Source organism: Chiloscyllium punctatum, chromosome 7 (assembly GCF_047496795.1).
Source record: "Chiloscyllium punctatum isolate Juve2018m chromosome 7, sChiPun1.3, whole genome shotgun sequence".
Taxonomy (NCBI): domain Eukaryota; kingdom Metazoa; phylum Chordata; class Chondrichthyes; order Orectolobiformes; family Hemiscylliidae; genus Chiloscyllium; species Chiloscyllium punctatum.
The window spans coordinates 115,730,591-115,755,455 of NC_092745.1; the positions used below are offsets into that span (position 1 = coordinate 115,730,591).

Below are 24,865 nucleotides of genomic sequence, written 5' to 3' on the forward strand. Positions count from 1 at the left end.
TTTCCTGGAACATTTAGTTGCCAATCATTATGCCCTTCCTTCAACCAAGTCTCTGTGATTGCAATAATGTCATACTCCCAGGCACCAATCCAAGCCCTAAGTTCATTTGCCTTACACACTATACTCCTTGCATTAAAGTAGATGCACTTCAGGCCACCAGTTATTTTGTGTTCTTCTGCTCTCTGCCTACTTTTCCCCTTATTACTGCTATCTTCATGATTCTTACAGTCTCCAGTTGTCACTCCGCTGTCTACTGGTCTTCTCCTCTGGTTCCCAGCCCCCTGCCACATTAGTTTAAAACCTCCCCAACAGCAGTCGCAAAAACTCCCCCAAGGGCATTGGTTCCAGTCCAGTTCAGCTGTAGACCGTCCATTTTGTAATAGTCCCACCTTCCCCAGAACCGGTCCCAATGTCCAACAAATCTGAACCCTTCCCGCCTACACCATCCCTCATACCATGTGTTCATCCTGCCTATTTTTTCATTTCTACACTGGCTAGCTTGAGGCACAGGGAATAATCCCAAGATCACTACCTTTGAGGTGCTCCTCTTTAACTTCTAAGGCTAAGGCCACACAAATAACAATGACTTAATGGTCAGATTATGTGTTTTTTCTGTGACGTTGGTTAAGAGATAAATATTGGCAACAGCACAAGGTGAACCTTTCCTTGAGTCAGTACAGTTACCCATTAGATTTGCCTGAGGGCTTTGATGGCCCAGTTAGTATTTCATCCAAAACATAGCAACTTCAACTGCATAGCATTGTCAGTACCACATGCACTGAGGTATCAGTTTATGTCTTAATCCTGAGTCAGAGGTGAATAGAATACCAAATGAGGAAAGGCTAACATTCATTACACTACATCTCCTGTTCCATGTTCTCACTCATGTTTCTTCATTGATTGGAGTATCACCAGAACTAATAATATTCACGCCATATCAACAGTCTCTCCCCAGCTTCCAAACCAAACTTGCTTTTCCACAATGAGAAAGAAAGAAAAGTTTAAAAAAAAGGTCAAATCCATTAATTCTCTCTAAATTACTTGGAATAAAGTTTAAAGTTGAATGGTTCCTAGGAGTGAGCAAGAGAGAAATATTGCCAGAACTATATGATAAAGACTCTGAAATAGAGGCACGTCACTTAGACGTCTGAGGAGGAGAAATTTATTATCCTATAAAGATGGCGATCTTTGGAATCCTAGGAGGACTGTAGAGGCTCAATAAGTATATTCTGGATATTACACATACAAAGGGAAATGGATGGGAATTTTGAAGGAAAATGGTGATTAAGTAGATGATCAGCCCTGATTGAGTATAACGGCACAATACGCTTGATATACTCACTGGTCTATTCCTGTTCCCATTTCCTGCATTCCTACACAATGATAAAAATCAGCTTATGGTGACAACTACTTGCATTATTAAAAGTACCCTTAAAGTGGTAAGCGTCCCAGGTGCCTTACAGGAATATCATACAAAAGTGACTCTATGTTACATCTGGAGGTAGTAGAACCAGAATGGGGACCAACAGCTTGGTCAACCTAATTAGTGTGGAGGAGGGGTAGATGGTTTTAAGCTTTAAGCCTAACTCCTGAAGGTAATTTGGCAATGCTGAGATAACAGTAACTCCACTTTTGCCCTCATACTCACTCCACATAAAATGCTTGTTTTATGCATTTAACAGTTTTATCAATTTGGCCTGACATCACAAAAGAGTTCCCTGTAAGAACTTGCATGTTTACATGATCTGGCATCAGAACTGGTTCTGAAGGGTTTCTGAGCCCAAAATATTAGCTCTGTTTTCTCTCCACAGAAGCTGCCACATTTGCTGAGTTTTTGCAGCCATTTTTGATTTTGTACCTAATCTACTAAAGTTTGATCAGTCGTATTCAACATTTGAAAAAAATCTAGAATAAATTGCAACTTCAACCTGCTTCAGTCCTAGCTTGGCTAAGATCATTAGTAATGAAGATTTAAATGCTTTTATATATTCCTGTTGCTATTTCTAGTGGCTAATTCCTGTACCTACCACTCCACATCAATCCCAATTGTTGTCTCCTGCACCCTCTGCCCACCAACAAACTTGAGTAATTTCTGCTGGGAAGTAAAAGACCCTGCCTGTTCTGATATGTGACCATGTCTGCTGCAAGTGCACTTAAATTAGAAATGTAGGAAAATATGGAACAAGTTATTAATGCAAACTGGTGGGCAAAATTTACAGTGACAGATATTGATCTCATCATTCCAGAAAAACTTGGGTCAATGCATCAGAGGATCTGCTCCTGTACACAAAAAGAACACAGCTCCTATAACATTGAAGATAAATACTTCAAAAGTTATATTTAAGTCTTCTTTAATTAAAGAAGACTAAGTTTAATTTTGCATGTTTTACTTAAAATAATGTAAATGAAAAACACATCCTGGAACCAAGACCATTAGGAATCTATCCTGAAGCTGTGAAAGTTAGCTAAACACAGCCCCTTGTGTATGTCTCCGAATAGTAGAGTTAACTGAAACGACTGATGGCTTTTGTATTGCGATTCACATCAGCTAAGTATGTTTAAACTGTATATCCCAAAGCTAACACACTATTCCCAGTGTAGCAAACCACGCTTAAGCTTTTAGGTGAAAATCTTGGAGGATTAAATCTAAGCTCCGTAGCAAAATGGATCACAATTCAGTGCCATCAGCCAATTCAGACAAACATCAGCCAAGACATTTTTTCCAACTCAAGCACTGAAAGCTTTCCATTAGCTTTTACCCAGTGATAAAGAACCAGTAATGCTGAACAACTAAAAGAGAAACAAGTGCATATTTTATACCACTGTCATATTTGTATACAGTTATCTGGATCTTTTGGTATCATTTAGTGTACATTCAAAAAGGACTCTGAAGTGTAAACTACACTGATCAAGTTAACTAAGAATTAAATCAGCATAACAGGCAAGTTCAAAAGCTAAAGGTTTGTAGACCTAGGTTAGTAACATTCATTATAAAAACAATTTTAAAACTGTAAGGTACACAAAATGTAATGAAACAAATTAGAGGAAACCTTCAAGGCCATCAATAATATCCTTACTGGCATAAAATCCACAGAAGAGGAGAAAAACATCAAACTGTCATATTTTAGAAGTTGTAACTTTTATGATGAATTTAGGAAATATTTCCTAACCAGTCATGGCTGAAATCCAACCAGCATTACCAAACTGCTGGCTACTTTAAAAAAAATCTATACAAATGTATAAGGGCATTCAACCCCAAGATATAGGAAAATCCTGCTGTTAATTTACAATAAAAGGTTACCTCTAAATCCTGAGAGATTTATGCCAGGAAAATTTCTAAAAAATTCATAAAATCTGTTTCACAGATTAACCGTTCACCCATATGAGCAAGTCGTCAAAAAGACAAAAGATTTGTTCTTACAGTTTATTAAAAATTTATAACAAAGCATTCAAGTAAAGTTACTTTCTGTGTTCTGATTTAATGAAACATTTGAACACTAGCTGACTTTATGATGCGGTTATAAGACTCACTGAAGCCTTCCTTAATACTTGTCTGCGTACACTTCTTTGGGATAGTAAAGCTGAAACACTGTCAGATTGAAGCAATATCACATTAAAGAAATGCAATGCTGAGGATTCCGCAAAGTTAGCCTGTGGCATATCTTGACCTGCAAATTTTTAATAAGTCCTTCATTGCCCTAGAGGTTCCACTGAGCTGGCGGTTGAAGGAGAAGCACTGTATAGCTTGTAATAAGATTTTTAAAACATTGCAAATGAATTTGAAAAATGTAACTAGGACCGTTCTGAAGAGGCATCAAACTGGAAACATTAATTATGCTTTCGCCCCACAGATGCTGCCAGATCAGAGCTTTGCCAGCAGTTTGTTTTTGTTAATTCGGCCTGTTGATAGCTTCAGTGCTGAAGGAATATTTTAAAAGAAATAATGCATCCCACTTGCTTCCATCTTGATCCCTCAATTAAAATTTCAGCTCACTTTAACCTCTCCTTTAGCTAAAAGTCTCCAGTCCTGCCAACATTTGCATAAAATTCCCGTGATCTTCCCAGCATTCTTCCTGTTTTGCAACGAGTAGAATAGCTCACGACACTCCAGTTGTGGCCTAACGAGTGTTGTATACAATTCGGGCATAATTACCCTGCTTTACATTCTACGTCTTGGCTATAAAATTTCTTGCATTTTGTTTGAACTATTTCATGGAACTTTGGTCTCCAAAGTTAATTCTATGCCTTTACACTTCTCACAATTTATAGAATACTCTTGTCTTCTTTCGACTGAATTCTATTTATCACTTTCCAACCTACCTGACTAATTTAGTGATATCTTCCGACAGGGTACAGCTTTCTTGCTCACCTTCAACCACACAAGCCAAAACTTTGAATCATTTGCAAAAGTCATAATCATCTTCCCCAAACTCAAGTCAAAATTGTTGATACACCACAAAAAAGCAAGATGACAGACTGTTTCTCACGTTTCCCATTTTCATTAATGAAACAAATTAGAGGAAACCTTCAAGGCCATCAATAATATCCTTACTGCCATAAAATCCACAGAAGAGGAGGAAAACATCAAACTGTCATTCCTAGATGTCACAGTAGAGCGAACAGCCAATGGGGAACTTCAAACCAGCATCTACAGGAAAACACACATACAAACCAAATACTGAACGACAAGAAGCAATCATGCCAACACCCACAAAGCTGCGATAGAACATTACTTCAATGAGCCACCGCACACTGCAGCATAGAGGAACTACAAAGAGCAAAGGAAAATCACCTATACAGTGTATTCAAAAAGAATGGGTACCCAATGAACATAGTTTGGTGATTTCTCAGCAGCAAACCCAAACAAGCAATAATGTGTCCAGAAACCCTAGCTACACTCCCCTACAAAGATCTCAAATGACTGCCAGACTACTCAAATTGCTTGGCATCGTGGTAGCCCGCACAAACCCACCACACTAAAACAGCAACTTGAAAGACCCAATACAGACAAAATTAATACAATTTATAAAATACCTTTGAAGAACTGTAACAAACACTACATTGTACAAACAGGCAAAAAACCAGCCATAAAAAGAGACAACCCACTCTCACTAGTATCCTTACATCCATTCTAGGAAAAGCCAAACAGAGACATCCACAAGCATTCCTAGAAGCATGGCATTCCAACCGGAACTCTATCAACACACACCTACTTGGACCCCATTTACCACCCTCCGAAAAAAAAACAGGAGATGACATCACAAGAAATGACATCACCAACCCAACGAAACCTAAAACACAAATAGAAATCGGATCACTATCACTAGTGCTTCAGCAGAGGCTCACTGATGATGTTACCTAGTATGGTGATAAAACGTCTGAAAAGGAACTTTCCAGCTCAGCGAGCAAGCTTAGATCCAAAACCTCAACCTGAACTACAAATCTTCTCAAAACTCACTAAATCATCAAATAGATGGATTTCACTGGCTGAGTCAGTTTTATTGCTCAGTCCTAGTTGCTCTGGAGGAGATAGGCGGTGCTGAGCTGCTTTTTTGAATTGCTACTTTCTGTTTTGTATAGATAAACAACATTGCGACTAAGATCAGAGTTCAGGATTTTAACCCAGGAACATAAACTGTAGCAATATATTTCCATGTCAGAATTGAGTGGCTGGAGGGAACCTTGCAGCTGGCAATTTTTCTGTATATCCTCTGTCTTTGCCCTTCGGGATGTCTGTGGATTTGAAAGGTGCTGTCCAAGAAGTTCCCACAGTGCACCTTGCAAATTACACACTGTTGCTACTGAGTGGTGAAGAGACTGAATGGCACCTCATCCACAAACAATCAAGTAGCCACTTAGTCCTGAATGGTCTCAAGCTCAAGTGTTTTTGGAGCTGCACCCATCCAGGCAAGAGAAGAGTATTCGTACACATTCCTGACATGCCTTACAGATGATGGACAGGAAGCATGTTACTTGCTGCAGGTCACCCGGTCTTATAGGCACAATATTGAGTTAGACCCCACCTATCACCCCCTGAGAAAAAGAACAGGAAGTGACTTCACCACAGGAAATTACACAGCCACAGGAAATAAAATCGCCAACCCAAAGAAACCCAAATCATATAAATAGAAAGCAGGAATTATCAGCAGTGCTTCACCGGAGGCCCACTGAAGATGTTACCTGTAGGGTGATGAAACATCTGGAAATGAACCCTCCAGCTCAGAGAGCAAATATATATCCAGAGCCACAATATTTATATGGCTAGTCCTATTCAGTTTCTGGTCAATGACAATCCAGGATGTTGATAGCACGGTTTCAGTGATGGTAATGACCACCGAATGTCATGGGTTTGTCACTCGTGTTCCCTGAATGTTGCTTGCCACTTGCTGGTCCAAAAGGGAATATCATCTAGATCTTGCCGCCTTTGGACATTAGTAATTGAAAAGTCACAAATAGGATTGAACATTTGCGCAATCAGAAAACACCATCTATTCTGGCCTTATAGTGGAAGGAACGTCATTGTGAAGCATCTGAAAGCAGTTGAACCTAGGTCACTACCTTAAAGAACTTCTGCACAGATGACCTGAACATTAATAACTGACCACAACCTTTGTGCCGGGTATGAATTTAACTAGCAGAGTGTTTCCCTCCTGATTTCCATTGACTCCAGTTTTTCTAGGGTTCCTCGATACCAAACTCAGTCCAATGCAGCCTTGATGTCAAGGGTAGTCACCTTTACCTTACCTCACCTCCTTTCTGCTTTGCTTCAGAAATTATCACCAACAATTTGCCATCAACAAATTTGGGCTGATTTGCAATTATTTGATCTCCCCTTCCTCCCTTTTTAAAAGGATGATAAAAAATTAGCAGTCTCTCTAGCAAGAGAAAATTATAAAATTATGAACAACAGTTTACTCGTTTCTTTCCTTATTTCTGAGCAGCTGGGATACATTTCATTTGTAAGTTTTATCCACTTTCAAAGATGTTAAACCCGTTAACATTTCCCCTCATATTAGATTATCCCATTCTATTGACGTTAACTACATTATTTACATTACCCCTCTCCTCTGAGAAGACTGAAGTATTAATTAGGATCATGCCTGTGTGTTCTGCCTCCACACAGAACAAGTAATTTAGAGGGTGGGCGAGCATGGCATATACAGACTAGTAATGATCATAAAGAAATGGTATATCAATGTTGCAATATATATGCTGCTACATGACCACATTTTTCCAACCACATCACTCAACATGCCATTTCTTCTAAATTCTTATCATATTGAGATCAAGACTCATATCTCTTTCTGAGGATGTCATAACACAGTTATCTCCTTCTATGTCCTTAATTGTAGAGTGTTCTGGCTTTTTAACAAATGTTTGGACTGCAGTAATTATGGCCTCTTGATTTAACAAATTCTTGTTTATCCATTTCAAAAACCTTTAGCTTTAACTTCTGAACAAAAATGAACTTTATTAATACTTACACTGAAAGCAACACGACTGCAATTAAAGTCCATTCTGGAATTGTGTGAATGATATTGGTGTTAGTTAGCCTGAAAAACATAATATGAGGGAACAATCAGATAAAAGAGGTAAAGTAGGGTGAGGCAGCGACATAGTGACTCATAGCTATTTTGTTGACACTTAACCATCCTCTGAATGGCCTACAAACCATTCAATTTGGGGTAATTAGACACAAGTAACAAATGTTGGCCTTCATAGTGACAAGTATACACAATGAAAAAGTAAATTGAAAAGTTGCCACACACCCTTCTTTTTACCTTCCTTTGTTTCTTCGTTCTTCATCTCATGACTTTTTCACTCCACAATACCTGGTCCAGAATTTGGAGAGTGTATCTTTTTCTGGTCAGGTAACTGTACCCTTGCCTATACTGTCCATTAACTAGCTACTATGCAAATGGTCAAGGGCACCTCTGGCTAGACTTTGTTTTTAACCTTTGTCAGTGTAGTAAGGAAGAGATGAAAACAGTACATTGTGGAATAATGGATTACCATTGATGACTTACTGAATGCTATCAAAACAGTGCCTTCACCAAGACTATTTATTACTTTTTTAAAAAAAGTCAATGGATAGTACCAAAAACCATGGAAAAGAGCATGAGCTAAGAAAGATGGAAAGGTGATGAGGAAAAGAAGGGAAGGTTAGAGGGCAAGCAAGATTAGAGATCACAGGTAGCACCAGGCCAAGTGTTAGATCTCCTGCATTTGCATGGGAAGATGCTAAGGGGAGAAATGAGGTGTTGGGGGCGATAGAAGAATGACCATGGTGTCACAGAGGGAATAGTGCCTTTGAAACGCGTGTAGGGATTGGGTACTGAAGATGTGTTTATTGGAGACATCATACTGGAGGTAGCAGAAATGGTAGAGGATGATTCTTTGTGTATGGAGACTCACGGAGTGGAAAGTGACAAGAGATGTCATATTGCAATTCTGGAATAAAGAACAAAACAGAAGTACAGCATAGAAATAGGCCCTTCAGTCCTCCAAGGCTGTGCTAATCTAAACTGAACTAAAACACAAACCTTCTACCCTTATTCAGTCCATACCCCTTCCTATTCATGTAAACATCCACTTAACTGTTGCCAACGTGCCTGTTTTCACACCTCTTCTGGCAGTGCACTCCAGGCTCCTACCACTCACTGCATGAAAAACTCCCTTCGTACATTTCTCTTAAACTTTCCTCCTCTCATCTTGAGCCCGTGCTCCCTTGTAATTGAAACTTCAACCCTGGGAATAAGCCTCTAGCCATCCACCCTATCTATGCCTCTCAATTTTGTAGACCTCTATCAGGTCACCTCTCAGCTGCTGGCTTTCCAGTGTAAGCAATCCTAGTCTTTTTAACGTTTCCTCATAGCTAATGCCCTCGAGATCAGGTAACATCGTGCCAAACCTTCTCTGCTCTCTTCCTAAAGCTTCCATGTCATTCTGGCAGTGTGGTGACCAAAGCTGCACACAAGTGCTGCCTAACAAATGGTTTATATAGTTGCAACATGGTTTGCCAACTCTTGTACTTCATGCCCTGGCCAATGAAGGCAAGCATATCATATGCCTTCTTAAATCACCTTGGGCACCGGTGTTGCCACTGTCAGGGAACTGTGGACATACATGCCCAGATTCGTCTGTATGCTAAATGTTTCTAAGGGTTCTGCCATTTACAGTATAATTCACAGCTAATTTTGATCCTCCAAAACACATCACCTTGCATTTGTCTGGATTAAACTCCATCTGCCATTTCTGTGCCCAAGTCATCAAACTATATCCTGTTGTATCCTTTCACAATCAATCATTGGCACTATCAGCAACTCCACTAATCTTTGTGTCATCTGTAAATTTACTAATCAGATCACCCATATTTGCCTCAGGATCATTTATATATACACAACAGACAAAGGACCCAAGACTGATTCCCAAGCAACACCACTAGTTACCGGTCTCCATTCTGAAAATCACCGTTCCACTGAGAACCTCTGTCTCCTAGGACCAAACCAGTTTTGTATCCATCTAGCCAGCCCAACCTGAATCCAACAGGAGTTTAGTTTTTGTACCAATCTGCCAAGGACTAGGGGGCTGCCGGGAAGGTAGTAAATCCTATGAAAACTTACCTCGTGAATAGGCGAAGTGCACACAGGACAGCTGAGTGAACGAGGTAATATATTTGGGCAGTTGCTTTATTCAAAACACTACTTGTGTAGTATCTCCTACCCATCCTCTTCTAACTAAAAAAATGTTCTGCATGGTGATTTGGTAAGGTTACTAGTTTTTTATTCAATAGTCTCTTTGGGAATTCCGAACAGTGGTATGGATGTTAGGGCAATTGCATGCTTCTCCTGTAGAATGTGGCAGGTAAAGGTGTCCATGCTGAGTTCATCTGCGGAAGTGCACCCAACTCCAGCTTCTCCGAAACCGCATTAGGGAACTGGAGCTTGAGCAACTTCAGATCATTAGGGAGACTGAGGGAGTAATTGGAGGGGAGTTACAGGAAGGTAGTGACACTTCAGGTACAGGAAAAAGGTAGATGGGTTACAATTAGGGGATGGAAAGGGAACAGCAGACAGTGCAGAGATACCCTGTGGCCTTTCCCCTTAATAACAAGTATACCGTTGGTTGGGGTGGCAGAGTGGACGACTTACTGGTCAATCCTACCTGGATAATTGGGGATCATTCTGGGGTAGGTGGGACCTCTACAAATGGGATGGTCTACACCTGAACCAGAGGGGTACCAATATCCTGAGGGGTGTGGGGTTTGTTAATGCTCTTAGGGAGGATTGAAACGAATTTAGCAGGGGGATGGGAACCTGAATTGTAGCTCCAGTATACAGGAGGTTGAGTGTAATGAAGTCATGAATAAGGGTTCAAGCAGGCAGAAAGGTGGCTTGAAGTGTGTTTACTTCAATGCCAGGAGCATCTGAAATAAGGTGGGTGAAGTTGCAACACGGGTTGGTAACTGGGACTTCGAAGTTGTGGCCATTTTGGATACATGGATAGAGCAGGGAAAGGAATGGTTGTTGCAGGTTCCAGGGTTTAGATCTTTTCAGTAAGAATAGGGAACATGGTAAAACAGGGGGAGGTGTGGCATTGTTAGTCAAGGACAGTATCACTGTGACAGAAAGGTGAGGACTCGCTTACTGAGGTAGTATGGGCTGAGGTTGAAACAGCAAAGGAGAGGAGAGATGACAACTTAAAGCCAAAGGCACTGCAATCTCCTTCCTGGCTTCCCAAAGAATCCTAGGATAAATCCTATTTGGCCCAGGGGACTCATCTATTTTCACATTTTCCAGAATTACTAACACCTCCTCCTATCAAACTTAATCTAGCCTAATCTAGCCTAGTCTAATAGCCTGTATCTCAGTATTCTCCTCAACAACAGTCTTTTTCCTGTATGAATACTGACGAAAAAAATATTCATTTAGCGCCCCTATTTCTTTGGACTCCACACACAACTTCCCACTACTGACCTTGCCAGGCCCTACTCCTACTCTCGTCATTCTTTTTTCCTGACATACCTATGCAAAGCTTTAGGGTTTTCCATGATCCTACCTGCCAAAGACTTCTCATGTTAGCTCTCTCTTTAGGTCCTTCCTAACTTGTAACAGTCAAGCGCCCTAACTGAGCCTTCATATCACGTTGTTACATAAGCCTCCTTCCTCTTGATAAGAGATTCAACTTCTTTAGGAAGCCACAGTTCCCTCGCTTGACCACTTCCTCCCTGCCTGACAGGTACATACTTAAGGACAGGCTATTAGCTGTTCCTTAAATAAGTTCCACATTTCAATTGTGCCCATCCCCTGCAGCTTCCTTCCCCACCCTATGCATCCTAAATCTTGCCTAATCGCATCACAATTGCCTTCCCCCCCCAGCGATAACTCTTGCCCTGCAGTATATACCTATCCCTTTCCACCGCTAAAAGTAACCAAATTGTGGTCACTATCACCAAAGTGCTCACCTACCTCCAAATCTAACACCTAGCCTGGTTCATCACCCAGTACCAAATCCAATATGGTCTCACCTCTTGTTGGCCTATCTAAATATGTATCAGGAAACCCTCCTGCACACATAGGACAAAAACTGACCCATCTAAGGCACTCGAACTATAGTGTTTTCAGTCAATATTTGCAATTTAAAGCCCCCATGACAACTACCCTGTTACTCTCACTCCTATCCAAAATCTTTGCAATCCTTTCCTCTGCATCTCTGGAACTTTTCGGAGGCCCGTAGAAAACTCCCAATAGGGTGACCTCTCCTTTCCCATTTCTAACCTCTGCCCATACTACCTCAGTAGAGGAGTCCTCATCAAATGTTTTTTCTACCACCATAATACTGTCCTTACCTAACATTGCCACACCTCCCCCTCTTTTACCACTGTTCCGATTCTATCTGTGCCAACAAGTTAACCCCTTCACCACGAGTTTTTATTTTCCACACATTTGATGTACCATCTTATCAAATGCCTTTTAGAAATGCAAGTACTACAATCATTGACCTCCATATCCATAGTATATGCATTTCTTCCACCAATACCGAGAAATTGATTTAATATGATTTCCTGAATAGGAAATTATGCCAATGCAGACGAATTACCTTGAACTTATCTGAATTGCTGACTACAATAATAGCTTCCAATATTTTCCCTAAGATGTTAAACTAGCTGGCCATAGTTTTTTTCTTTCAGTAATAATAACAACAATAACAACAATATTATTAATAATACTTTTCAATCTAATTAAGCCTTCTCCAAACCAAAGGAATTTTGAAAAAGTAGAATCAATGCATCATCTTTCTCACTAGTCAGTTCATTTAACATTACAAGACGAAGTCCATCAAGACCCAGGGACTTTCTATCCACAGCTCCAATAATTTTCACAATACCACTTCCCTGATTTTACAGAGTTTCTCTCTCACACATTTCCTGATTTACAAAAATTCTGTTTCTCGCTCCAAAGCTCTGAGTTACTCCAGAGACCCGTAGAAAACTTTTCGGAGGCCCGTGGAAAACTCCCAATTCAATTCCCGCCTCAGACGACTGACTCTGTGGAGTTTGCACATTCTCCGTGTCTGCGTGGGTTTCCTCCGGGTACTCCGGTTTCCTCCCACAGTCCAAAGATGTGCAGGTTAGGTGAATTGACCATGCTAAATTGCCCGTAGTGTTAGGTAAATGTAGGGGAATGGGTCTGAGTGGGTTGCGCTTTGGCGGGTCGGTGTGGACTTGTTGGGCTGAAGGGTCTGTTTCCACACTGTAGAGAATCTAAGAAATCTAAACTATGTTTGTATGAAATTAAAAGCTAAATAGAATCACTTGAAGCATACAAAACCAAGATCTGTTAAAAGGATAACTTATTGACCAAGAGTTTTCCCTTCAGTAGATACAAGTTACTTGTGCTGAGTTCCATTCTTAAGCCTTCACATAGTGAAATTTAATATTACTGGATTACTAAAAAAAAGGGACAACTAATGAGTAGCTTACTCTAAAAATATCAAATTACTGATTGTGAAGCTTATTACTTGAGTAGAATACTAACATTTACGTTCAAACCATAATTCACATTTTAACTGGAGAGCTAGAAATACTATCTTTTTCAGAATTTTATATCAAACATGTGATTTTTCTCTACCCCACCATCTTTAGCAAACCCACTGATCATATTTTATGTCGACAGATACAACAAGAAGCCAAGAATTACATATGTAGCACATACATGAAAATCTTTGAATCTTTCCAAATACTCACACAAATTTCTTGCAACCCAACATCCGAGTGTCACTTTTTAGCTTCACAGATTTTATACTTAACACTCAGCCCTACCAAAAACTAACTGACACTATACACAATCCCTGCTTTATTTTCCTGCCCAGCTTTTGGCTCTAAGTAGACAGCTCTGTATTTTACTGTAGTTTAAAAGCGGCTCAACAGACAACTATCAACCCTCCAGTTCTCTCAACCAGATTCAAATGTTGCTGACAATTTGCTTTAGACAAAGAAGTCTTCTTCATCAACTCAGCACTGGGCTAGGTTCATTCCACACAACCAATAGGTATCTATCATTAATAATTAAAGATAGATAGATAAAGACAGGAAAATGAGTAAAAGGGGTGTGCTTAGAGAAATAATCGATCCCTGTTCTTTGATCCTTTATATTCTCTCTAGAAGGACCACAACCTGTTGTACCTGTCTAGATTTGAGACACACTCCTATTGCTCATTTTCAGCTACATGTTGATGGGGAAATTCAGATAGGTGCATTAAGCTCTACACTAGCTCATTGTGGGATTGTGGAAACTACTAGTAGGTGAAATAAACTGATCCATATCCATTACCATCACTCCTAGTGCAACCGGCAAGCAGTTGTGTGGCATACTCTGTCATTGTCTCTGGGCCAGAAATTCCACTATAGAACTTGATAGGCACATTCATAACATGGCCAAAGAGGTTTATTATAAGCTCGTAAGTCATAAATTATGCTTAATGGCAGGCAATAAGAGTTGGAGTTTTGTGGTAAGCCATACTGCACTCGGTAATGGCAAATCACTGCAGTGGGCAATAGCAAGCCACTGATGTATTTCATCAAGCAAAGTCATGGACAAATCCAATTAAATCCATGGATATCCATGTCCTCTTATGCACTGGTACCTGAAGTAGGAAGATGAATGAAGCTGTAAAATAAGACACCTGCAAAAAACATATCCCTCTAAGCTGTATGAATTTGGCTTATTCCAAATGCAAAAATTAATCTGTATTAACAACACTTGCCTTTCCCGTATTAGCACATTTTATAACTTTTTTTGGCTTTGCAGATACAATATTACTAAATAATTATAATACTAACTTCTAAAGCACCTACTTTTCACTCTAAATCAAGTGGATGTAGTATCCCTTTAAGAATTTCATAATTGTGATGGAAAGTGTCTGATTTATATCAGTATCATTTACGGAGCACAGATTTTAAAACAGTGGCATTTTGGAAGTGGTTGCTTTTCTGAAAAGGTTAAAAAAAAAAGCCCTCCTAAACACGTGATCTAATCCAGTATGCATCAATTATCCTGGAATATGAATTGGAAATTGTTTTTACTGTGGTGGTGTGTGACAGATGGAGTAAACACTGATGCCCATTACCTTGTTTTCAAGATAATCAAGGATTGATTTTAGGTACAGGAACATGGAGACAAAGTTTTAGGGTAATTTTGGAGACCTGACTGAAGTCCGAAGTAAATGTGGCTTTTTTCCCCAGAAATGAATACAGAACAGTTTACAGAAAGCAATTATCTCAGCACAAAAGTTTAGTTTGTGAAACGTTCAAATCAGGAGTGTTTGGTTTGATATTGGCAGGTTATTAAAAGCTGAGAGCGCCTAATTTCTCAGTTTTGAGAGTACTAATGCAAGACAGGAAATAACTCAGGAGAATCAGTCAATTAAAACTTTGACATTTGATATGGAGGTGTAATTTCTTCAGATTTGAATTTCTGGAACAGTGTCAGAAAAGGAATATGACTTTGCTTTCCTGCATTTTATTATACCTTTCAATCTGGGTTCTATATTTAGATAGCATAATTTGTTTAATTTTTCTTTTGTTCTGTTCTTCTGTTTCAAAAAAAAGACTACATTGCAGCAAATGACCAGCACATTAACGGAATTTAAAAAAAAATATCAAGTCAGATTTCATTCTGTGATCCAACTTATCCAGTACCAGCTAGGATCATAAAATAACATGCATATGCTCCAAGACTCATCCTCACCTGTACCTATCTTGTCTTATTCTGTGACCTCAGGAGCAACAATGAGTGTGCAAGAATAGCAAATTCAGTATGAACATAATAAAAATTTTAAAATCTCTCTGGCTTGGGTCACACTTGAATTTGACACTACTTCCATACATCAGGTGTTTTTGCCTGAAATCTAATTCAAAAGCGAGTAGTTGGTCCTAAGCTTAGGTTGAGGTTCCACTGGCAAACATCAAGCCAAATGGATGATGGAATCATTGTGACAGGCTGTTCAAATGTAACATCCTTGCTAATCTGCTGTGAAATACAATGGAAAAATGACAGCCTAAATTCACTTGGGGAACTTGCAAAATGCCAGTGAAAGCATCTTTATTCCTGTGCTCTACAAGGATCCACTATCAATCAAAGCATTAGGAAGCTTCATTGTCCTATATAAACATGGGAATGCAGTTATCTATTTAAATTAATTGGAACCTAACTCCAAGGATATTGCTATCAAGAAGCAGTTTACAAATCAAATGGTGTGAGGAGTTGGTTGACTTGTTCAAGTACATTCATATAGATCTCTTGGTGCATTAATATCACCAGGCTGTTCAATAACTATGCAGTCAAGCTTCTTCAAATAGAAACCTTTTGCTCAGTCACCAGTCCCAGAGCAACCACCTGTCATTGTGCAATCATCTTCTTGTAACTATATAAAAAAGGAGGGCTAAAAGCATACAACCTCTAGGTGTGGCACATTTATATATGCAGGAGCAAACAAAGGTCAATCACTTTTAAAGCAAGCTGCACCTCAGGGCCAGATTCTCAGATGAACAAAGCTTTCAGTGCAGGCACAAGTACAATATCACCAGTAACAGTGGTCCATTAATTCCAGACTTCAGTTATGGTTAACTGTAATAGCACTAATGTTGTCACCTGAAAGAACAGCCAATGTTTCTGCAGGAAAAGTGAAGGCCATCAAGAAAAACCATTATTTGAGATGATGGTAGCATGAATGATTTGTACTGAGAAGGACATGACAAAATTGCTTTAACTATCATCTCAATTGTCAGGTTAAGCTGTTTGCACATAGTGAGAAACCTCAATCTAAATTTGCTTTCATTACCTAACTTTTCATAAAATGTTTTTAAACTCATGGTGTTAGGCATCATAAATTGCCAAGAAAATTTCCCACTCTTCAGAAACAGAAAACTCATATGACACTGACTTGAGCAGTCTTATCAGCTGGGACCATAACACAATACATGCTTCTGGAAGTCTTCCTCTCCTTTACTGAACTGGTCAGAAGACCACTCAGGGCTTTATGGCCAATTCCAGTTCTTTGAAAGAGATAGCTAGCTAAGTGCTATTCCCTTGCTCTCATTCATAACACAAATTTTTTGCCTTAACAGTATTTATTGAATGTCATTTACTCACTTCATTTCATCACCATGTTTCTTGGTCCCTTCTTGGTTCTCTTAATTAACCTAGTACTTTTCCAACGTCCAGTACTAGATGAGCTGAAATTTCCATCAGCTAATTATTGGGAACACCACAGTCTCATCATCAGCACCTGTGATAACTTTTGCTCCCAAGCCACCAATTCCATCCCTTGCCCTTGCTCTGTGACCCAGCCTAAGTGTTCACAACTTTAGTGTCATAAACTAGGAACAAGCTTCCAATTAATTATTCATGCCATCATTAAGACGAATTTCTTGGCAATTTTCTAACATTGACCTCAGGCTGGGATGAAGTTGGGCATTGGCCTGAGCTGAAACATTCATCCATCCTTTGTTATCTTGAGACTTTATTATTTCAATGCTCTATGACCCTAGAGATTTCATAGACTTCAGCTGATTTGAACATCTGCTGCCTGAGCCACACATCAAGTTAACATTACACCCTCGTGCTCACTAACCCATTTAAGTGAAGTTTGATTTTAAAATTCTCAGGCTGGTTTACAAAACCTTTCATGCTTCACTAAATTTGAAACTTTAAACACAGTATTTTGATTGAACTCTGCTATGAACATGAGAATCAGGAGGAGTTGTCTCCCATGGCCTGCTCCGCTATTCAATAAGATCATGGCTATCTGATTGTGGTCTCCACTCCAATAACCCTCAACTGCCTTGATAACCAGAAATCTATCTAGCTGTGCCTTAAAACTATTCAATGATGTTTTAACAAAATAATGCCTTTAGTACACTTAAACCAAAAATGAGCCAGTGCAGAATTCCTCAAAAGAACTGAGTCAACCATATATAAAATTAGACCAAGTGTTCATTTACTCATGTAAATAAGTAGAAACTTAAGTGGATAACTACAATCATACACTGGTTATAACAGGTCAGGGGCTCATTCTGTAGAAATTAACTAATTCCCGACACATCAAGCATAAGCTCCATCAACAATTGAGAAGCTTGACACTGGCCAGGACAAAGCAGCAAGATTGATTTGTATTCCATTCTTCACTTCAGCTATTCACTATCTTCACCACCAGCTGGCTTGTTGTAATAAATTACACCTACAAAAAGGCACTGCAGCAACCAACCAAGACCTTTAATAGCACCTTCTAAATCCATTAGATCTACTGACTAGAAGGACAAGAGCAAAGGCACACGAGAACACAAACACCTGTAAATTACCCTCTATGCAATTTGACATGAACACCTATTGCCATTAGGTCAAAATTCTAAAACACACCACCTAACAGCACCCTGCGCATTCTAACACTACAATGACTGTTGCAGTTTAAGACGATGCTCACCAACAGCTTCTCGAGGGCAATTAATGCTGACCTTGCCAGTTTATATCCCACGAGCGAGTAATAAAAAATGTGTAGTTTGATGTTGTAGCAACAAAAAAAAAGTTAAAATGCTACAAAGAGCAGCATGACACAGGAACATGCCCTTTGGCCCACCATGTCTGTGCTGACCATGACGCCATCCTACCTAAAATCATTTTGCTGCTACATACACCCATCTATTCCCTGCCTATTCATATATCTCATTCTTAAATATTGCTATTGTATTTGCTTCTACCACCTCCTATGGCAGCACCCTCTTAAAAAAAAACCTGCTTCTTACATCTCCTTTAAACTTACCCCTTTTTACCTTAAACCTACATTCCCTAGTAATTGACAATTCTACTCAACTATCAGTCTATCCACACCTGTATCCACATAATTTTGTAAACTTCTACTGGGTTGCTCCTCTGCCTCCGACTTTACAAGTGAAAGCAAACCAAGTTTGTCCAATCTCTCCTCATTGCTAATACCCTGCGAATCAAGTAACATCCTGATAAAACTCTTCTGTACCCTCCCCGAAACCTCCAAAACCTTCAGATAGTGTGGTGACCAGAACTGTACACAATATTACAAATGTGACCTAACTAAAAGTTCTACGCAAATGCAACAGGACTTGCCCAATTTAACACTGTATGACCCGACCGATGAAAGCAAGCCTGCCATATGCCATTTTTTGATTTGGAGGTTGCCAGTGTTGGACTGGGGTGGATAAAGTTAAAAAAAACACACAACACCAGGTTATAGTCCAACATGGTTCTTCGGAAGCACTAGCCTTTTTGATCACCTCATTCCCTTATGTTGCCACTGTCAGGGAACTGTGAACCTGTACGTCTAAATCCCTCTATATGTTCATGCTTCTAAGGGTTCTGCCATTTAACACATGCTTCCTGCCTGCAAGAGACCTTCTAAAATGCATCACATTGCACCTGAAGGGTCTGTTTCCATGCCATATAAAACTTTATGATTCGATGGCTGAATTAAATTCTATCTGCCATTTTCTGCCCAAGTCTCTAGCCTATTTATATCCTGCTGTATCCTCTGGCAATCCTCCTCACTCACAAACTTACTAATCAGACCACCTGACTATTCAAACACTTTGGCAGCAGGAAACATGTTTCCGCTGATGGGTGAGTGCCGAACCAGAGGACACAGCTTAAAAATATGGGGTAGACCATTTAGGACAGAGATGAGGAGAAACTTCTTCACCCAGAGAGAGTGGTGGCTGTGTGGAATGCTCTGCCCCAGAGGGCAGTGGAGGCCCAGTCTCTGGATTCATTTAAGAAAGAGTTGGATAGAGCTCTCAAGGATTGTGGAATCAAGGGTTATGGAGATAAGGCAGGAACAGGATCCTGATTGAGGATGATCAGCTATGATCATATTGAATGGTGGTGCAGGCTCGAAGGGCAGAATGGCCTACTCCTGTACCTATTGTCTACATTCTCCTCCAAGTCATTTGTGTATATTACAAACTATAGGGACCCCAGCACTGATTGCTACAGAATATCATTGCAAACAAATCTCCATTTTGAAAATTACTGCTCCACTGCTAAACTGTCTATGCCCAAGCCAGTTCTGTATCCATCTTACCAACTCAACGCAGATCCCCACATGATCCCCACCTTCTGATTCAGACTGCCATGCTACATATTAATTGCGTATAAATAAGATTATGACATAATTAGGATAAAACTAAAAAAAAACCTTACTGCACATAACCAACTGCATTCAGTTTTAAATAGTGATGTTACACATTGAAAAAAATGTGACACATAATGCAAAGGTTCACAACTAAGAAGAAAATGAACTGGAATAAGTAAATTTTTCACATGGATAGCAATCAACACCTGTTGAGTAATGAGGGCACAAACTGCATCATTTAAAAATTAATACACCCCCAACTAACCTGGCTCCAAAAGTGTATTTCAGGAAGCAAGAACTAAGAGGAGGTCAAATGGTTTTTCTAATTTTCAGTCATCTTATGATGATTTCAAAGACGCATCCATGTGTTTGCACACGTGAGATGGAAACAGGACAGGGAAGGAAAAAGGCTAGAGTCAGTGACAGCAGGAATATGGGGGATATAGAACTGATGAAAATGAGGAGTTGTGTGGGTCAAAATTAAAGCAGCCCATACTTGATGCATAGAGATACAAGCTCACATATAACTTGTAGCCTCAATCACTTACCTAAATGTTTTCACAAGAGAGCTTAATTCACCAGAAACATCAGTTATGCCAAGTTGCAGTGATCCCAGTAACTCTGGTAAACTAGAAATGGAAAATAATTAATCTTATGCAATATATCTGTTTGGAAGATCCAGATTAACGAAGCTTATTTTACTGTAGCACATGATATACTTCTCCTTTGGGAAGGATACTCAAAACCTTAACCAGACCATCCAGCTTAAACAAAAGTACAAACATCAATGTTCTCTCAATGTTAGTTCAAAAATTGTGACTTTATTTCAACCGGTTCAGGAATGCTGCAAAATTATTTCCTCTTCAGTTTTGCTTATTTTCTGGTTGTGATTGAATGCTGACAACTGGAGACAATGCAAACTCTGAACATTAAAATTTCCTTTCTTTCTAGGATGTGGTGCATCTAAAAAGAATACCTAAGTAATAAAATCAAAAAAGAATATAAACAGCTGCTGTTTCGTTACTACATTTGGACTGAAGAAATAACAGTAATTAACTCTCTCTTGTCAAGATCACTGGACTTCATAAGGCAGTTATATTTTAAACTAAGATCTGTCGTACGACACTGGATAAACCTTTCTGCTAATTTAAACTAGACACACAAAAGCTCACCTCGTCTCATAATCTGTAAAAGAATGAGTGACAAAGAACTACCAAATCCTACTATTTAAAAGAATAAATTAATAATTTATTCTTTAAGTCCAAGAAATAAAAAGGGAACATTAAAAACTATCTACACTGTAAACCTCCTTTGTCTGATCAACTTATCTACCTCCCACTCCACAACACTACACTGATCTGATAAAACCCCACCGATAAAGTTTTACAAAAAGAATCAAATTTCAAAACCAGTCAGCTGTGTTGATTCTCCTTTGTATCTTCCTCTAGATTTTTTTGGGACTTTTCTTCAGTCTTCTGATTTCTTATGAAAGGTACCTTTCAGAAAACGATTCTGTGGCAGTCGGTGTTGGTTGGTGCTCTTTGCTACCTCTGGCTAACCTGTTCAAATGTCAGATTTTTATACCCCAAAACATCGGATTGTCTCGTTGTTTTGATGATGTTAAAACAATAAAATTGAAATTCGATTGGATTTTGGTATCTTGGGGCATAATTTAAACAGCTTGATTAGCCAAATTCGAATTTGTCGTGTACAATAGCAACAACTCCGCAATTTGTTTTACAGCCAAATGTTACATTTAGCTTTTTCAGCACATTTGTGCCTTCCAGGTCTATGCCAGCTTTCACTCTCAAACATACAGTACACACCTACAACTTCATAACATCTGTTAATTCAAAGTAAAATGGAACAGTTTGAAGAGAGAGTGAAAATCTTCCCAGAGACAAATCAGAGACTTGGTTGACATAGAAAGCCAAAAAAAAACCATAAAGAAATATGAACAGGAGTACATAAGAACAAAGAACTAGGAGCAGGAGTAGACCATCTGGCCCTTCAAACCTCCTCCATTGAAGATCTGGACTCCCCGGGGTGGGGGTCCCTGTTCCACGCTCTGTTAATAAATATAAGCAATTCAGTCTGATTCTGTAAGATTTCACACTTCAATTATCACAGCCTAGTACAGGTTGTCCAGCAACACAGAGGTTATACACTTGTGCCCCTAGACGAAACTGCACACATGGCTTAAGACAAAAGACATTTTTATATATTTTCTTTTGAAAAGAAGTAGTACAGCCATTCTTAGAGCAGCTTCAAACAATTACCAATCAAATGACATTATTGACAGCAACTTATTGATATTTCCTGGGCACTAACTTGTTTTCCACGTTCAAGCACCCCTATCTTGCGAAACTATTCTTTGTATCTGCACTTGCAAGGTCAGTTAGGATGGCTAGTAATGTCTTATTTGGTCTAACTATTTCTATGCTATAAGGGAAGCATTGTCTGCTAATCTTTGTTAAAGCACACTTATGGTTAATTCAGGAATGCAGCTTTAAGCAGAATTGTCAATTTGCAGCCTATATGCCATTTTGTTATGTTATTTGCATCAAGAAGCCATTTTTTTGCTGCCTATGTTAGTAACAGCATGCATTAAATGGTTGTTCCTGACAAAACTAGTTACTTTAGCCTGTATTCAGATTTCAGATCCTCAACAAGATCATGGCTCCACTTAACCACACTCTCACCATTTCCCTTAATTCCTTTATTGTTCAAAAAAAAATCTTAGCTTTAAAAACATTTACTGAAGTAGCATCAACTACTTCCCTGAGCAAGGAATTCCATAATTTACAACCCTCTGGGTGAAGTAGTTCTTTCTCAATTCAGTCCTAAATCTGCTCCCCCTAATGGTGAGGCTATGCCATTGTCATAATTTCACCTACCTGTGGAAACAATCTATTCACTTCATAATTTTATATCCATAAGATCTGCCCTCATTCTAAATTCCAATGAATATAATCCCAGTCTACTCAGACTCTCCTCATAAGTCAACACCCCTAGATTCTGGAATCAACCTAGTGAACCTCCTCTGCACCCTTCTAGTGCCAGTACATCCTTTCTCAGGTAAGGAGACCAAAACTGCACATCATACTCCAGATGCAGCCTCACCAGCACCCCATACAGCTACAACATAACCTCCCTGCTTTTAAACTCAATCCCTTTAGCAATGAAGGGCAAGATTCCATTTGCCTTCCTAATTACTTGTACCTGCAGACCAACCTTGTGATTCATGCATAAGGACACCCAGGTTCCTCTGCATACCAGCATACTGCAAATGTTTACCATTCAAGTAATAATCCTTTCTACTCTTACTGCTATCAAAATTGATGAATTCACATTTATTAACATTATATTCCACCGCATAGACCTTTGCCCACTGATTTAAACTATCTATGTTCCTCTGCAAAGTTTCACAGTCCTCTGCACACTTTGCTCTGCCACTCATCTTCGTATCATCCACAACTTTGACATACTACATGTGGTCCCCAACTCCAAATCATCTATATAAAATGTGAATAATTGCAGTCCCAAACTGATCCCTGAGGCACATCACTAGTTACTGATTGCCAATTTGATCACTCAAGCCTGTTCCACCATTTAGGAGAAAGTGAGGACTGCAGATGCTGGAGATCACAGCTGAAAATGTGTTGCTGGAAAAGCGCAGCAGGTCAGGCAGCATCCAAGGAGCAGGAGAATCGACATTTCGGGCATGAGCCCTTCTTCAGGAATGAGGAAAGTGTGCCAAGCAGGCTAAGATAAAAAGCTAGGGAGGAGGGACTTGGGGGAGGGGCGTTGGAAATGCGATAGGTGGAAGGATGTTAAGGTGAGGGTGATAGGCCGGAGTGGGGGTGGGGCCGGAGAGGTCAGGAAGGTGGTGCTGAGTTTGAGGGTTGGGATGGAGACCAAATCAACACGGACATTTACTATAAACCGACTGACTCCCACAGCTACCTAGACTACACCTCCTCCCACCCTGCCCCCTATAAAAACGCCATCCCATATTCCCAATTCCTTAGTCTCCGCCGCATCTGTCTCAGGAGGACCAGTTCCAATACCGAACAACCCAGATGGCCTCCTTCTTCAAAGACCGCAATTTCCCCCCCAGACGTGATCGACAACGTTCTCCACCACATCTCCTCCACTTCCAACTCCTCCGCCCTTGAGCCCCACCCCTCCAATCACCACCAGGACAGAACCCCACTGGTCCTCACCTACCACCCCACCAACCTCCAAATACATCGTATCATCCGTCGTCATTTCCGCCACCTCCAAACAGACCCCACTACCAGGGATATATTTCCCTCCCCTCCCCTATCAGCGTTCTGAAAAGACCACTTCCTCTGTGACTCCCTCGTCAGGTCCACACCCTCCACCAACCCAACCTCCACTCCCAGTACCTTCCCCTGCAACCGCAAGAAATGCAAAACTTGCGCCCACACCTCCCCCCTTACTTCCCTCCAAGGCCCCAAGGGATCCTTCCATATCCGCCACAAATTCACCTGCACCTCCACACACATCATTTACTGCATCCGCTGCACCCGATGTGGCCTCCTCTATATTGGGCAGACAGGCCGCCTACTTGCGGAATGTTTCAGAGAACACCTCTGGGACACCCGGACCAACCAACCCAACCACCCTGTGGCTCAACACTTCAACTCCCCCTCCCACTCCACCAAGGATATGCAGGTCCTTAGACTCCTCCATCGCCAGACCATAGCAACATGACGGCTGGAGGAAGAATGCCTTATCTTCTGCCTAGGAACCCTCCAACCGCAAGGAATAAATTCAGATTTCTCTAGTCTCCTCATTTCCCCTCCCCCCACCTTGTTGCAGTCCCAACCCACGAACTCAGCACCACCTTCCTAACCTGCAATCTTCTTCCTGACCTCTCTGCCCCCACCCCAGCCTATCACCCTCACCTTATCACTCTTCCACCTATCGCATTTCCAACACCCCTCCCCCAAGTCCCTCCTCACTACCTTTTATCTTAGCCTGCTTGGCACACTTTCCTCATTCCTGAAGAAGGGCTCATGCCTGAAATGTCAATTCTCTTGCTCCTTGGATGCTGCCTGACCTGCTGCGCTTTTCCAGCAACACATTTTCAGCTCTGTTCTAAATTTACCAGACTCACAGCTGATCAGACATTCCTCATGTCCTGCTTTTTCCCCACAACCCTTGATTCCCCTACTGA

General features: G+C 40.3%; 1 protein-coding gene across 2 annotated transcripts in view; it reads right to left on the reverse strand.

Moving 5' to 3' along the window:
• The window catches only part of rpap2 (RNA polymerase II associated protein 2), a 135,815-nt gene that overhangs the window by 66,857 nt on the left and 44,093 nt on the right, over positions 1-24,865 (reverse strand). For both annotated transcript variants that reach the window (XM_072574689.1, XM_072574691.1), the window contains 2 exons: positions 20,208-20,288; positions 7,485-7,553 (listed from right to left, as the gene is read on the reverse strand). In XM_072574689.1, coding sequence (XP_072430790.1) covers positions 7,485-7,553; positions 20,208-20,288 — 150 coding nt within the window. The remainder of the gene's footprint in view (positions 1-7,484; positions 7,554-20,207; positions 20,289-24,865) is intronic.